Below are 16490 nucleotides of genomic sequence, written 5' to 3'. Positions count from 1 at the left end.
TTTCTTCTTTAATATCTTTAACAAACAGGAAAAGCTTATGCTTTAAAGTCACATGAAATACCAGGTTTATAAGTCCAATTCCAGTGCTCCTTTCACTATATGTATACCCCCATTACAGATAGAGAAGTATTTGTAGTTTTTTGACCTAAAAGAAATAATACGATATACAGTGCTAAAAATTAGTATTTTTTTTTGCAGTAAGGAACACCTGAATACAAGAAGAATGCACAGTTTAATTGTATTTTAATATTCAAGCTGATATTTTCCATAGTCTATCAAAATTACCTGTTTTTAAATGATTTATTACATAACTACATGGGGATGGTAGACTAAAAATGTTCTATTTTTATTGATAAAGTTGTATCAGGTGCATCCTTACTTCATTCAAGGTTCTGCTCAGTTGTCACCTCCTCTTGCCCCTGCTTTATTTTTCTTCTGGAGGAGATGAGCTGTCATTTCATCACATCATTCATTCATCGTGTCATGTCACATACCTGTTTGTTATTGTAGCACATTTCCATTAGATTTTTGGCACCCTGAGGGCAAGGATTCATCCCTTCTTATTCTTCATTCCACATTTCCAGTCAGTGGTTGGCACATAGCAGGTGCTCAAAAAGAAAAAAAAAGTAGTTTTTCAGGGAAAGCATGAATGAATGAATGAATGAATATTCTTACTCAATAAAGTGTTCCTCTAGTATATTGATTAATGTTATCTACTAAGTTGGAAACCTCAAGGTTATACTCAGCTTCTCCACTTTACCTTTTCAGTTCATACTGGTCAGTAAACCTTATCAGTTATACTATCCCAAGGTCTTATGTATTTATTCTCTTTTTTGTCACAGCCCTAGTTTACCCTGTGGAATCTTTGACTAGATTTTGACAATAGCCTTTGTCAAAAACTTGTGGTAAATCACACATAATATAAAGTTTACTATTGTAACCATTTTTTTTTTTTTGGAAAAGGTATAATACAAGGTCTTGCTTGTGTTGCCCAGGCTAGAGTGCAGTGGCTGCTCACAAGTGTGATCATAGTGCACTACAGCCTCAAACAGTCCTCCCACCTCAGCCTCCCCAGTAGCTGGGAGTACAGGTGTGGGTCACCATGCCAGACTACAATTGTAAACATTTTTTAATGTACAGTTCACTGGTGTGAAGTATGTTCACATTGTTGTGCAGCCAACTTCTGGAACTTTTTCATCTTGTGTATCAGAAACTCTGTGTACCCATTAACAATAAACTACAGTGAGGTACCACTTGATACCCATTAGGATGGCTACTATCAACAGACTGAAAAGAAGAAGTTTGGGCAAGGATATGGAGAAACTGGAACCCTTGTGCACTGTTTATTTCCCACTGGTGGGAATGTAAATGGTGCATCTACTGTCTTAATCTGTTTTCTGCTGCCATAACAGAGTACTGGAGAGTGGTAATTTATAAAGAAAAGAAATTTATTTCTAACAGTCTGAGGCTGGGAAGTCCAAGAACATGGCACTGGCATTTGGTGAGAGCTCTCTTGCTGTGTTACCCCATGGTGGGAGGTGAGAGGGCAAGTGAGTGCGTGTGAACGTTACAGAGACACAGTCCCTGCCCTCACTGTGAGGGTAATAACCATGTGTTGTTATGTACAAGAATGAAAGTGCTGTGTAAATTCTTAAGCTTTTTTCTTGTGCTAGTTCTTTTCATTGTTGTCAAAATTAGTTGACTTCTTCACCCAGAGGCTGGTAGTCTGTTCATGCAGATTACTTGGTGGGGAAATTTTGGATATAGACTCATCATCAATTTGCGTGGCATGATTCAGCAAAAATGAGAGCCTACATTTACATACTTGTCTGGTCTCCTTTTCCAGGTGAATTGGAGTGAATATTAACAAATTGGACTAGCTGCTCGTGGTAAACAGCTTGTGTAGTTTTCAGGTTTATAATCTCTATGTACAGCATAGTAGTTAAGGACAGATGCTAGCGCTGCCATTTACTACTTTGGATAGGTTAATGAGAATAATGGTAGCTACCCTATCAAATTGTTATGATAACTGATTGAAATATGTATAAAACTCTCGGTGCCTGGCATGTAATGGTCACCCCCGTAAATGTGTTGCAGGGAAGAAGATAATTGACTTTGGCATCAGAAAGAGTTCAAATACCACCTCAGTACCTCTGTAACCCAGGGCAAATACCTTAATCTGTAACCTGAGCTATTGCTATTTCTGCTTCCATGCTGTTACTACTATTACTGCAACTACAAGTCTAACAACTAATACTACTATGCTGATGACCTTGCCGTTTTCTCCAGGTAGCATCACTGTTATGTATAGAAGGCACCATGTAGCCCTTGTCATTTAATCCTCACAAACTCTGTGAAATAGGTATTATTCTTGACGTTTTCCAAATTGGAGTTCTGAGGCCTGTAGTTCCAGCTACTCGGGAGGCTAAGCCAGGAGAATCACTTTAATTCAGGAGGTGGAGGTTGCAGTGTGCTAAGATTGCTTCACTGCATTCCAGCCTGGGCAACAGAGTGAGACTCTGTCACATGAAAAAAAAAAAACAAAAAAAAAACAGGAATCATAATTTTAAGGCAGACTATGTAAGTACTGTATTTAATCAGGGGAGAATTAGAAATAGAATGCTAATGACAGCCAGTGATTGGGAGACAAAATTATGGCAGCAGGGCTCTGCTTGGAGGGGTGTGTCTGGTGAACTCAGAGCAGCCTGAGTGATGATTTCTGGGTTAAGGGAGCAAGACTTTCACACCAATGTGTAATAATTCTAGACAGCTGTAACCTCTAACCGCTTTAGCTGAGTCTTTCCTACTTTTGCATCCTTCACACCACAGTGAATAAGTCAGTGAGTAACTAGCATTTGTTAGACCACTTGTATTCTTTTATATTTTCAAGGAAGAGGTAGAGAGTTGGGTGGAGTGTCTGGTGGGGAGACCTGTATACCAGACTAAAGAGCTTTTAGACTCATTCCTTAACAGTGGGAACCATTAGAAGGTTTAAATGGCAGGTGACTTAATGTAAGTAGGATCATTTAATGAAGGATAGTCTATTCTGAGGTGATATTCAAACTTAGTTTGCAGTTTTATATTTTAAAGATTCATTTCTGACTTTGACCGCTTCTTTCCTTTGGAATCACTCAGTACCCACATCGTTAGCTCTCTCGTCTTGTAACCATATAATAAACCTGCATTATACAGGTGGCATCTGCTGGGCCAGGGAGAAGTTGAGCCAGAGGAGGCTGGCCTGTGTGTCATTGTGTAAGGAAGGCAGCGTGTGCTTCTACCTCCCTTTAGCACTTGCAGATCTCCCTGCACCTCATCCACTTGGACCCCCGGAGTCTCCTGTTGCTGCTGAACAACTTTGATTTCCACCACCTTGGGGCCCACCCTTCCTGTCCTCACCTCAGGACTGCCAATTTGGGATCTGCCCCTGATTCAGGATCTGCACTATTGTTTGTTTTTTTTCTTCAGTTGTAACCCATCTGTTTTCTTTCTCATTTCTCCACATCCCTATCTGTGGATACCTTAACACTTACAAATCTGATACAATTATTTTCTTCTATTTCATTACCTATTCAAGAAATAGTGAACTAGGTGCCAAATTCCCTGAAGCCAGGGACCCTGACTTCTTATACTTAGCAATAACTGCTACATTATGTAATCCGATTTAAAAGGAATGTATTTAGAGTAGGCATTTGGGCCACATGGAATAGGTGGTCTCTTTCTTAGCATTCCTTGAAAGTTGTGTGTGTGTGTGTGTGTGTGTGTGTGTGTGTGTATGTATATATATATGTAGATAGATCCACTTGTGATAGAGATATATATAGATAGGTATATCTATATTTTATATAGACATAGAATTTCAGTAGCTTTTGGGGTATAAGTGGTTTTGGTCACATGGATGGGTTGTATAGTGGTGTGGTTTTGGTCACATGGGTGGGTTGTATAGTGGTGTGGTTTTTGGTCATATGGATGGGTTGTATAGTGGTGTGGTTTTGGCTGCCTGGATGGGTTGTATAGTGGTGTGGTTTTGGTCACATGGATGGGTTGTATAGTGGTGAAGTTGGCAATTTTAGTGCACTGTCACCTGAGCAGTGTATATTATACCTGATATGTAGTTTTTATTTCTTACCCTCCTCCTAACTTCCCGCCTGCTGAGTCTCCAATGTCCATTATACTACTCTGTATGTCTTTGTGTACCCATAGCTTAGCTCCCACTTATAAGTGAGAACATATGGTATTTGATTTTTCTGTTTCTGAGTTCTTCACTTAGAATAATGGCCTCTAACTGGGCATGGTGGCTCACACCTGTAATCCCAGCACTTTGGGAGGCGGAGGAAGTCAGATCACTTGAGACCAGGAGTTTGAGACTAGCCTGGCCAACATGGAGAAACCCCGTCTCTACAGAAAATACAAAAATTAGCCAGGCGTGGTGGCGCATGCCTGTTATCCCAGCTACTCGGGGAGGCTGAGGCATAAGAATTGCTTGAACCTGGGAGACGGAGGTTGCAGTGAGCCGAGATCATGCTACTGCACTCCAGCCTAGGTGACAGAGTGAGACCCTGTCTCAAAAAAAAAAAAAAAAAAAAAAAAAAAAAAGGCTTCCAGCTCCAACCAAGTTGCTGCATAAGACATTATTTCATTCTTTTTTATGGCTGAGTAGTATTCCATTGTGTATGTATATCACGTTTTCTTTGTTCATTCATCAGTTGATGGGTACTTAGATTGGTTCTATATCTTTGCAATTGTGAGTTGTTCTGTGATAAACATATGCATGCAGGTGTCTTTTCCTTTGGGTAGATACCCAGTAGTGGATTGCTGGATTGAATGGTAGATCTACTTTTAGTTCTTTGAGAAGTCCCCATACTATTTTCCATAAAGGTTATACTATTTTACTTTCCCCCCAGCATTGTATATGCATTCCTTTTTCACTACATCCATGGCAACATCTGTTGTTTTTTGACTTTTTAATAATGGCCATTCTGACAGGTTAAGGTGGCATCTCATTGTGGTTTTAATTTGCATTTCCCTGATGACTAGTGATGTTGAGCATTTTTTCATGTTTGTTGGCCATTTGTAGATCTTCTTTTGGGAAATGTCTATTCATGTCATTTGCCCACTTTTTGATGAAATTATTTGTTTTTTTCTTACTGATTTGTTTGAGTTCCTTGTAGATTCTGGATATTAGTTCTTTGTCAGATGCATAGTTGCAAATGTTTTCTCCCATTCTGTTGGTTGTCTGTTTACTCTGATGATTATTTCTTCTGCTGTGCAGATGCATTTTAGTTTAACTAGGTCCCATTTATTTAGTTTTTGTTCCATTTGCTTTTGGGATCTTAGTCATAAATGCTTTGCCTTTGACAATGTCATAAAGTTTTTCCTAGGTTTTCTCTTAGAATTTTTATGGTTTCTGGTCTAGATTTAAATCTTTGATCCATCTCAAGTTGATTTTTGTATATGGTGAGAGATCTAGTTTTATTTTTCTACCTATGGCTATCCAGTTTTCCCAGAACTGTTTATTGAATAGGAGGTTCTTTCCCCAATTTATGTTTTTGTATGCTTTTATGGAAGGTCAGCTGATTGTAAGTATTTGGCCTTATTTCTGGTTTCTTTATTCTAGTCTATTGGTCTGTATATCTAGCTTTATATCAGTACAATTCTGTTTTGGTTACTATAGCCTTGTAGTATAATTTGAAGTTGGAGTAATGTGATGCCTTAGAATTGTTCTTTTTGCTTAATATTGCTTTGGATATTTGGGCTCTTTTTTGGTTCCATATGAATTTTAGGATTATTTTTTCTAATTGTATGAAAAATGATGTTGGTATTTTGATAGGAATTGCATTGAATCTATATATTGCTTTGGGCATATGATCATTTTAATGGTATTGATTCTTCTAATCCATGAGCATGGGATGTATTTCCATTAGTTTGTGTCATCTGTGATTTCTTTCAGCCATGTTTTATAGTTTTCCTTGTAGAGATCTTTCACCTTCTTGGTTAAGTATATTCCCAGGCATTTGATTTTTTTTTTTTTTTTTTTTTTGCAGCTATTTTAAAAGGGACTGTGGTCTTGATTTGTTTCTCAGCTTGGTTATTGTTGATGTATACCAGTGCTACTGATTTGTGTACATTTATTTTGTTACCTGAGACTTTACTGTATTCATTGATCAAATCTAGGAGTCTTTTGGTAAAGTCTTTAGGGTTTTCTAGGCATATGATCGTATCATTGGCAAACAGAGATAGTTTGCCTTCCTCTTTTCCAATGTGGATGCCCTTTGTTTATTTCTCTTGCCTGATTGTTCTGGCTAGACCTTCCAGTGCTATACTGAATAGAAGTGGTGAAAGTGGACATCCTTGTCTTGTTCCAGTTCTTAGGGGCAATGCTTTCGTCTTTTTCCCCATTAAGTATGAGGTTGGCTATGGGTTTGTCATGTGTGGCTTTTACTACTTTGAGATATGTTCCTTCTATGCCCAGATTTTTATCACAGAGGGATGCTGGATTTTGTTGAACGTTTTTTCTGCGTCTATTGAGATGATCATATGGTTTTTGTTTTTAATTCTGTTTATGTCATGAATCACATTTACTTGGGTATGTTGAACCATCCCTACATCCTGAGATGAAACCCACTTGATCATGGTGAATTATCTTTTTGCTGGGCTTATGGATTCAGTTTTCTAGTATTTTGTTGAGGATTTTTGCATCTGATGTTCATCAGGGATATTGGTCTGTAGTTTTCTTTTTTTGTTATGTCCTTTACTGCTTTTGGTATCAGAGTGATACTGGCTTCATAGAGTGAGTTAGGTAAGAGTTAGGTAGGATTCTCTCTTTCTCAGCCTTTTGGAATAGTTTCAGTATGATTGGTGCCAGTTCTTTGAATGTCTGGTGGAATTTGGCCATGTATCCGTCTGGCTCTGGGCTTTTTGTTTTTTGGCAATTTTTGTTATTATTGATTCAATCTCACTGGTTGTTACTGGTCTGTTCAGACCTCCTATTTCTTTCTGATTCAAGCTAGGAGGGTTGTACGTTTTCAGAGATTTGTTCATTTCCTCTAAATTTTCTTGTTTGTTTGCACAGAGGTGTTCATAGTGACCTTAAATGGTCTTTTGTATTTCTGTGGTGCCAGCTATAATGTCTCCATTTCTGTTTCTAATTGAGCTAATTTGAATTTTCTCCCTTCTTGGTTAACCTAGCTAATGGTCTATCGATTTTATTTATCTTTTCAAAGAACCAACTTTTATATTTTGTATTTTCATCTTTTGTTTCGATTTCATTTAGTTCTGCTCTGATCTTTGTTATTTCTTTTCTTTTGCTAGCTTTGGGTTTGGCTTGTTCCTCTTGAGACAGCGTTGTGCTGTGTCACTCAGGCTGGTGTGCAGTAGCACAATCACTGCAGCCTTGACCTTCCTGGGCTGAAGTGATCCTCCCATCTCAGCCTTCAAAGTAGCTGGGACTACAGGCATGCACCACCATGCCTGACTAATTTTTTAATATTTTGTAGAGACAGCATTTCACCATGTCACCCAGGCTGGTCTCAAACTTTGGGGCTAAGCAATTCTCCTGCCTCTGCCTCCCAAAGTGCTGGGATTACAGGTCTAAGCCACCACACCTGGCCTAGTTGGTTCTTGTTTCTCTAGTTCTTTGAGGTATGATGGTAGATTGTCAACTTGTGATCTTTCAGACTTTTTGATGTAGGCATTTAGCACTATAAACTTTCCTTTTAGCACTGCTTTTGCTGTATCCCAGAAGTTTTGATAAATTGTATCTGTTATTATTTATTTTGAATAACTTTTAAATGTCCATCTTGATTTCATTGTTAACCCCAAAATCATGCAGGAGCAGCTTGTTTAATTTCCATGTATTTATGTAGTTTTGAGGGTTCCTTTTGGAATTGATTTCTAGTTTTATTCTATTGTGGTCTGAGAAGATACTTGATATGGTTCTATCTGTCTGTCTGTCTATCTATCTATCTATATCTCTCTCTCTCTATCTATCTATCTATCTATCTATCTATCTATCTTATCTAAGACTGAGTCTCACTCTGTCGCCCAGGCTGGGGTGCAGTGGCATGATCTTGGCTTACTGTAACCTCTGCCTCCTGGGTTCAAGTGATTCTTCCACCTCAGCCTCCTGAGTAGTTGGATTACAGGCCCCTGCCACCACGGCTGGCTAGTTGTTTTTGTATTTTTAGTAGAGATGGGGTTTCATTTTTAGTAGAGATGAGGCCAGGCTGGTCTCGAATGCCTGATCTCAGGTGATCCCCCATCCTCGGCCTCCCAAAGTGCTGGGATTTCAGGTGTGAGCCACCACACCTGGCCAATATATTTTGATTTTTAAAAAATTTATTGAGACTTGCTTTGTGACCTGTCATGTGGTCTGTCTTTTCTTAGGTCTAGTAATTGTTTTGTGAATCTGGGAGCTTTAGAGTTAGGTGCATATATATTTAGGATTATAATATCTTCCTGTTGGATCGATCCTTTTATCATCATATAATGACCTTGTTTGTCTATTTTTAATGTTGTTGCTTTAAAGTCTATTTTATCTGACATAAGAGCTATTCTGCTCGCTTTTGGTTTCCATTTGCATGAAGTATCTTTTCCCACCCACTTTACTTTGATTCTGTAAGACTCCTTATCTTTTAGGTGAGTCTGTTGAAGACAGCAGATATTTGGTTTGTGATTTTTTTTTAATCCATTCTGCCAATCTGTATCTTTTAAGTGGAGCATTTAGATGATTTATATTCAACGTTAATACTGAGATGCGAGGTACTATTCCAGCTATCATGTTGATTGTTACCTGGATATTTTGTGTTCTCCATCGTGTTACTGTTTTATAGGTGCTGTGCATTTTGTGCTTTCAAGAGGTTCCATTCTGGTGCCTGTTGACCTTTTATTTCAAGCTTTAGAACTTTTAGCCTCAATTTATTTTTAAAGATTATATATAAATAAGGGAAAGCAGAAATTCTCTAATACTGTGCTCAACTGAGTGGACCGTGTATTTGTTTTATTTTGGATTAATTATTGTCACAAGAAATCTGAGGTTTTAGGAGTTTTGAAAATTGCTAAGGTCTGTAGGTGATTTTTCCAGACTGATAATATTTCCCATCATTTGGCCACAGTACAGGAAGTGTTTGGTATAGTTTTATTTCTTACTTGAAGCAGTAAATAATTTAAATTTTTCTCTTGGTAAGAAATGTTCCATGCCTAATTTGAGTGCATTTACCCTTATTTGCTAACAAGCAGTTTAGATATGTGTACCCTTTCTTCTATAGAAATTAGAATTACACATATAATCCCAAATCAAAATGTAATTTTGAGCATATGTCCTAATTGATTTATGCTAGACAGATTGACCTATGTGATTCATTTTTCCTAGGAGAAGGAAAGAGATGGTTGAAAAGAAATATTTATTTGGTAATTCATATATTGACGTAAAAATGGCACAGTCTTGGTCTTCAGATTTGTGTTTGTGTAAACTAAAACGAATAGTAAAGTTTCACAGTAAAGACTATCAAATGAATGGTTAAAGCACCTGGCTCAGGGCACAGATTGAATCCTAGCTTAGACTCTCAGTGGTTTTGTGACACTGGACAAGTTAATTAACCTCACCAAGCCTTATTTACCCACCTTTAATGTGAAACTAATGACAGTACCTGCCTCATGGAGTTTTTGTGAGGATTAAATGATACAATGTGTGTAAAATGCCAGCACCATTTATTAAATAGGGAATCCTTTCCCCATTTCGTGTTTTTGTCAGGTTTGTCAAAGATCAGATAGTTGTAGATATGCGGCATCATTTCTGAGGGCTCTGTTCTGTTCCATTGATCTATGTCTCTGTTGTGGTACCAGTACCATGCTGTTTTGGTTACTGTAGCCTTGTAGTATAGTTTGAAGTCAGGTAGCATGATGCCTCCAGCTTTGTTCTTTTGGCTTAGGATTGACTTGGCGATGTGGGCTCTTTTTTGGTTCCATATGAACTTTAAAGTAGTTTTTTCCAATTCTGTGAAGAAAGTCATTGGTAGCTTGATGGGGATGGCATTGAATGTATAAATTACCTTGGGCAGTATGGCCATTTTCACGATATTGATTCTTCCAACCCATGAGCATGGAATGTTCTTCCATTTGTTTGTATCCTCTTTTATTTCATTGAGCAGTGGTTTGTAGTTCTCCTTGAAGAGGTCCTTCACATCCCTTGTAAGTTGGATTCCTAGGTATTTTATTCTCTTTGAAGCAATTGTGAATGGGAGTTCACTCATGATTTGGCTCTCTGTTTGTCTGTTATTGGTGTACAAGAATGCTTGTGATTTTTGTACATTGATTTTGTATCCTGAGACTTTGCTGAAGTTGCTAATCAGCTTAAGGAGATTTTGGGCTGAGACAATGGGGTTTTCTAGATATACAATCATGTCATCTGCAAACAGGGACAATTTGACTTCCTCTTTTCCTAATTGAATACCGTTTATTTCCTTCTCCTGCCTGATTGCCCTGGCCAGAACTTCCAGCACTATGTTGAATAGGAGCGGTGAGAGAGGGCATCCCTGTCTTGTGCCAGTTTTCAGAGGGAATGCTTCCAGTTTTTGCCCATTCAGTATGATATTGGCTGTGGGTTTGTCATAGATAGCTCTTATTATTTTGAGATATGTCCCATCAATACCTAATTTATTGAGAGTTGTTAGCATGAAGGGTTGTTGAATTTTGTCAAAGGCCTTTTCTGCATCTATTGAGATAATCATGTGGTTTTTGTCTTTGGTTCTGTTTATATGCTGGATTACATTTATTGATTTGCATATGTTGAACCAGCCTTGCATCCCAGGGATGAAGCCCACTTGATTATGGTGGATAAGCTTTTTGATGTGCTGCTGGATTCGGTTTGCCAGTATTTTATTGAGGATTTTTGCATCAATGTTCATCAAGGATATGTAGAAAGCTGAAACTGGATCCCTTCCTTACACCTTATACAAAAATTAATTCAAGATGGATTAAAGACTTAAATGTTAGACCTAAAACCATTAAAATCCTACAAGAAAACCTAGGCAATACCATTCAGGACATAGGCGTGGGCAAGGATTTCATGTCTAAAACACCAAAAGCAATGGCAACAAAAGCCAAAATTGACAAATGGGATCTCATTAAACTAAAGAGCTTCTGCACAGCAAAAGAAACTACCATCAGAGTGAACAGGCAACCTACAGAATGGGAGAAAATTTTTGCAACCTACTCATCTGACAAAGGGCTAATATCCAGAATCTACAATGAACTCAAACAAATTTACAAGAAAAAAACAAACAACCCCATCAAAAAGTGGGCAAAGGACATGAACAGACACTTCTCAAAAGAAGACATTTATGCAGCCAAAAAACACATGAAGAAATGCTCATCATCACTGGCCATCAGAGAAATGCAAATCAAAACCACAGTGAGATACCATCTCACACCAGTTAGAATGGCCATCATTAAAAAATCAGGAAACAGGTGCTGGAGAGGATGTGGAGAAATAGGAACACTTTTACACTGTTGGTGGGACTGTAAACTGGTTCAACCATTGTGGAGGTCAGTGTGGCGATTCCTCAGGGATCTAGAACTAGAAATACCATTTGACCCAGCCACCTCATTACTGGGTATATACCCAAAGGACTATAAATCATGCTGCTATAAAGACACATGCACACGTATGTTTATTGCGGCACTATTCACAATAGCAAAGATTTGGAACCAACCCAAATGTCCAACAACGATAGACTGGATTAAGAAAATATGGCACATATACACCATGGAATACTATGCAGCCATAAAAAATGATGAGTTCATGTCCTTTGTAGGGACATGGATGAAACTGGAAAACATCATTCTCAGTAAACTATCGCAAGGACAAAAAACCAAACACTGCATGTTCTCACTCATAGGTGGGAATTGAACAATGAGAACTCATGGACACAGGAAGGGGAACATCACACTCCGGGGACTGTTGTGGGGTTGGGGGAGGGAGGAGGGACAGCATTAGGAGATATACCTAATGCTAAATGACGAGTTAATGGGCGCAGGAAATCAACATGGCACATGGATACATATGTAACAAACCTGCACATTGTGCACATGTACCCTAAAACCTAAAGTATAATAAAAAAAAAAAAAGTGTGTAAAATGCTTAGCTCTGTAGAAAATAGTGAATGAATGTTAGCCCATTTCACTTTGCTGTTGCTAGTATTGCAGATGTGTTCATACAAAAAACTGCGCATGTCTAAAATGTTGAATTATTTTAATGTTGAAAGTAATGGACATAAAAGCTGCATTAAGCATTTCTAGTTTCTGTGGCCAAGACACATAAAAGAAACTGAGAATTTAAAAAATAGGTGATTGATGAAGATTAACTTTATTCATGTTTTTCCTAGCTAGACATTATAAGCAAGGTAAGGAATTTAAAATAATAATATTCCCTTAAAGTTGCTTTCCTAGGTATTTTTAGCATTGTATAATTTAAGTATTATAGATTCATGCAGAAATCCTTTATGTTTTACAGAGTTACACTGTTAGACCTTATGATAGCCAGGATAACAAGTGATGAGCCACTCACCAAGGATGACATCCCTGTGTTTTTGCGGCATGCTGAATTGATTGCAAGCACCTTTGTGGATCAGTGCAAGACTGTGCTCAAGTTGGCCTCTGAGGAGCCTCCTGATGATGAGGTAAGGGAGGCAGATTTCCCAATCTCGGGTAAAAGAGAATGGACAGATTTTCTAACTCAGCCAAGTCCTCTATGAGAATTCTTTTTTAAAAGCTGTAAAAAATATTATGTAAGTAATGTATCCATGTATGAGAATAATTAGAAAATTTAGATAAGGGAAAACAGTGTCCTTATTCCTACCATCCAGAGTCAATGACTTAGAGAAATTCTGGTTAATTTTCTAGGCAGATGACGTCAGATACGTGCACACAGACATAGACATGTGCACATATGTATCTATTAAAAGTGGAATCTTTCTGTGCCTTCTGTTTGCAGGTTCCCATTTTTTCTTCGGAATGTAAGCTCTAAAAGGGCAGAAATTTTGACTGTTGTGTCCATAGTACTATGTATATGGTAGGCACTGAACAAATATTTGCTGAATGAATAAATAAATAATACATTGTAAATGTCTTTTTAAATAAATGCCAACATAGGGTGGGCACAGTGCCTTACACCTGTAACCCCACTTCTTTGGGAGGCCAAGGCGGGAGGATCACTTGAGCCCAGGAATTCCAGATCACCCTGGGCAACACAGTGAAACCCCGTCTCTGCAAAAAATACAAAAATTAACTGGGCATGGTGGCACATGCCTATAGACCTAGCTACTTGGGAGGCTGAGGTGGGAGGGTCACTTGAGCCCAGGAGGTTGAGGCTGCAGTGAGCCATAATTGCCCCACTGCACTCCAGCCCGGGTGATGGAGTGAGACCCTTGTCTCAAAAAAAGAAAAAAAAAAAAAAAAAGCCAACATAGCATTTCAAGTAAAGAATTTCCTATTTATTTGTCCAAATCCCTGTAGTTGGACATTTAGGTTGTTTTTTTGTTTGTTTGTTTGTTTTGGGACAAAGCCTTGCTCCGTCACCCAGGCTGGAGCACAGTGGCACAATGTTGACTCACTGCAACCTCCGCCCCCCGGGTTCAGTCAATTCTCCTGTCTTGGCCACCCAAATAACTGGGATTACAGGTGCACACCACCATGCCCAGATAATTTTTGTATTTTTGGTAGAGGCGGGGTTTCAGCATATTGGCCTGGCTGGTCTTGAACTCCTGACTTCAAGTGATCTGCCTGCCTCAGCCTGCCAAGGTGCTGGGATTACTGGCATGAGCCACCATGTCTGGCAGTAGGTTGTTCTTATTTCTACTTATTTTAGATAATACTGTAGTACATGCCTTTATAGTTACATCTTTGCACATTTCCACAGTTATTATCCTAGGACATAATCTTAGAAATGAAATTGCTATGTATAAGGATATCACATGTTTAAAGCTCTTGATACATACTTCCAAACTGCTTTGTAGACAGTTTGCTTCTTCTCTTCCTTATAGGAGATTCCTAGTTGTATACTGTCCTGGTTAATTATTTAAACTATTTTTTATTCTCCTTAAGCCTACCTTAGATCATTCAGGTCTTGTTTTATCAGGGTGTGGAAGGGAGCTTATGTTAGTTCTCTATCCCTCCTCTTTACTTCAGAACTTCCTGTTTTTATCTATTCTCCCTTTCTTCTGTCATAAAGTTAGAATTGTTCTTTCTCTGGACCACTCAGCTGTAAAAAGGGATGCACTTGTGATACGACAGGGAAGAATCTCAAAAGTGCTGAGGGAGAGAAGCCAGACAGACTAGAAAACATGCTGGCTGATTCCATTTCCATGGGATTCTGTAGCAGGCCAGATATATCGGTCCTGACAGAAAATAGATCAGATGTCACGTGGGTCTGGAAATGAATGAGTGGAATTGATTGCAGGGGAACAGGAGGGAACTTTCTGCATAGTAGAATGTGGCACTTAGCTGTATACCTTGACACAACTCTGTACTGTATGCTTAAGGTGGATGTATTTCATTGCATGTATATTATGCCTCAATAAAGCTGATTTAAACACAGTAAAAGATGATAGAGAGTTCCTTTGTATGCTGATATGAATGGTCAGGTAGAGAGGGAGTAATTGATGCTGGAATCACTGTTGGCAAATGGGTGACACTGGAGGAGAGGGATTGGAATCCAGAGTGGGTACTCATCCACTGTCCACAGGCGGGAATGTAGAGAATGTGATCCGTATTGTTTCCCGGAGAGTGATGTGTAATACTGTGAAACTGTTAACTCCTGTTGTAAATGCAGCTCATGGCTATGACTGCTCGACCATGAGAGTATATTTCCTTTTTTGTGAATATACTTTCCTTCAGGACCATTTTGGTATTGATTTTCTGTGCTTTGTCATATAGACCATGTTAGGTCTTACTAATCATTTCGTTACTTTAGTTCTCATTTTCTGTGATAGGAAAGAAAGGTCTTTATTCAGGGGCTTGCGTTTACTTTCTGGAGATAGATTTGCCTTTGTTTCCAGCAGGAGGAGCAGTGAGTCGGGCTTAAGAACAGTTTTAAAAATTCTCTAGGAGACAGAGAAAAGACAGATCACAGCTTTAAACTTTTCAAGGCACTTCTGTTTAAAATATAGGTGATTTCAGTATTGTAGCGAGAAATTCCTGGTGTAACTTTTCATATTTAGGAAAACTTCTTTTTTTCCTTCAGACTTTGTTCTCTAAGACGGGAAGTATTTTTATATATTAATGGAGTGGAAAATTGTAGACTGGGAACAGTGGCTCATGCCCGTAATCCTAATACTTTGGGACGCCAACGCGTGGGAGGATTGCTTAAGCCCAGGAGTTGGAGACCAGCCTGGGCAACATAAGGAGACTCCATCTGTACAAAAAAAAACAAAGAATTAGCTGGGTGTGGTGGCGTGTGCCTGTGGTCCTAGCTACTGGTGAGGCTGAGGTGGGAGGCTTGCCTAAGCCCAGAAGGTTGAGGCTGCAGTGAGCTGTGATTGCGCTACTGCACTCCAGCCAGGGGAAGAGTGAGATCCTGTCTCCAGAAAAAAAAAAAAAAAAAAAAATTTGTAGGCAGTTTTCTTTTGCAAAGCCAAATTAATTTACTTTTGGAAGTTTATTGAGCTATACATTTATGACTTGTGCATATTAATGCAGATATGTCATACTTTTTTTTTTTTTTTTTTAAAGAGGACCCCTTATTGCCAGTATTTAAATATGCCAGAGACCAGGTGGTATACTGGAGCTGGCCTGTGGTGACTTCTAAGAGTTGATTATTAAGTGCTTAGAAATTTGTGAGCTGATTGTTAAATTGTTGGTACCTTGAAATCATCCATGGTGGAAGTAGTTGTGCCATGGAAACCAGCAAATGCTACAAATCAGGGTTTTCCACCTGCCTCTTCCACCCCAGCCATTCTTCTGCCAAACCACTGCATTTACTCATTGGTGATCTTTTTAGGACAAGATAGATATTCAATAAAGTTCTCAATGCTATGACTGAAAAGTGAGAATGGAAACAGTTGTATTTATAGCATGTGTTTTTTAATTTATGTAATTGTTTGGCTTTAAAATCTCAAGGTTTTCTTCATACATTTCTTTATAAAAATAGTTTTGGGTTTTCATGTTAATGTACTTATTCCTGTCTTTTGATATATTTTGTATACTTGTTTTTTTTTTTTTTTTTTCTTTTTTGAGACGGAGTCTCGCTCTGTTGCCCAGGCTGGAGTGCAGTGGCATGATCTCGGCTCACTGCAAGCTCTTCCTGGATTCATGCCATTCTCCCACCTCAGCCTCCCGAGTAGCTGGGACTACAGGTGCCCGCCACCTCGCCCAGCTAATTTTTTGTATTTTTAGTAGACACGGGGTTTCACCGTGTTAGCCAGGATGGTCTCAATCTCCTGACCTCGTGATCCGCCTGCCCCGGCCTCCCAAAGTGCTGGGATTACAGGCGTGAGCCA

The 16490-nt window shown here is 38.8% G+C and overlaps 1 protein-coding gene across 2 annotated transcripts in view; it reads left to right on the top strand.

Annotated features, from left to right (window-relative positions):
- The window catches only part of ATXN10 (ataxin 10), a 174039-nt gene that overhangs the window by 43795 nt on the left and 113754 nt on the right, over positions 1-16490 (top strand). The window contains exons 7-8 of one of the 2 annotated variants that reach the window (XM_030815375.1): positions 12509-12674; positions 15236-15251. In XM_030815375.1, coding sequence (XP_030671235.1) covers positions 12509-12674; positions 15236-15251 — 182 coding nt within the window. The remainder of the gene's footprint in view (positions 1-12508; positions 12675-15235; positions 15252-16490) is intronic. The other variant, XM_003281267.4, reaches the window with a different exon arrangement.

Source organism: Nomascus leucogenys, chromosome 7b, assembly GCF_006542625.1.
Source record: "Nomascus leucogenys isolate Asia chromosome 7b, Asia_NLE_v1, whole genome shotgun sequence".
Taxonomy (NCBI): Eukaryota; Metazoa; Chordata; class Mammalia; order Primates; family Hylobatidae; genus Nomascus; species Nomascus leucogenys.
Note: the sequence above shows the minus strand (reverse complement) of the source record. Positions and strands in the feature narration are given on the sequence as shown.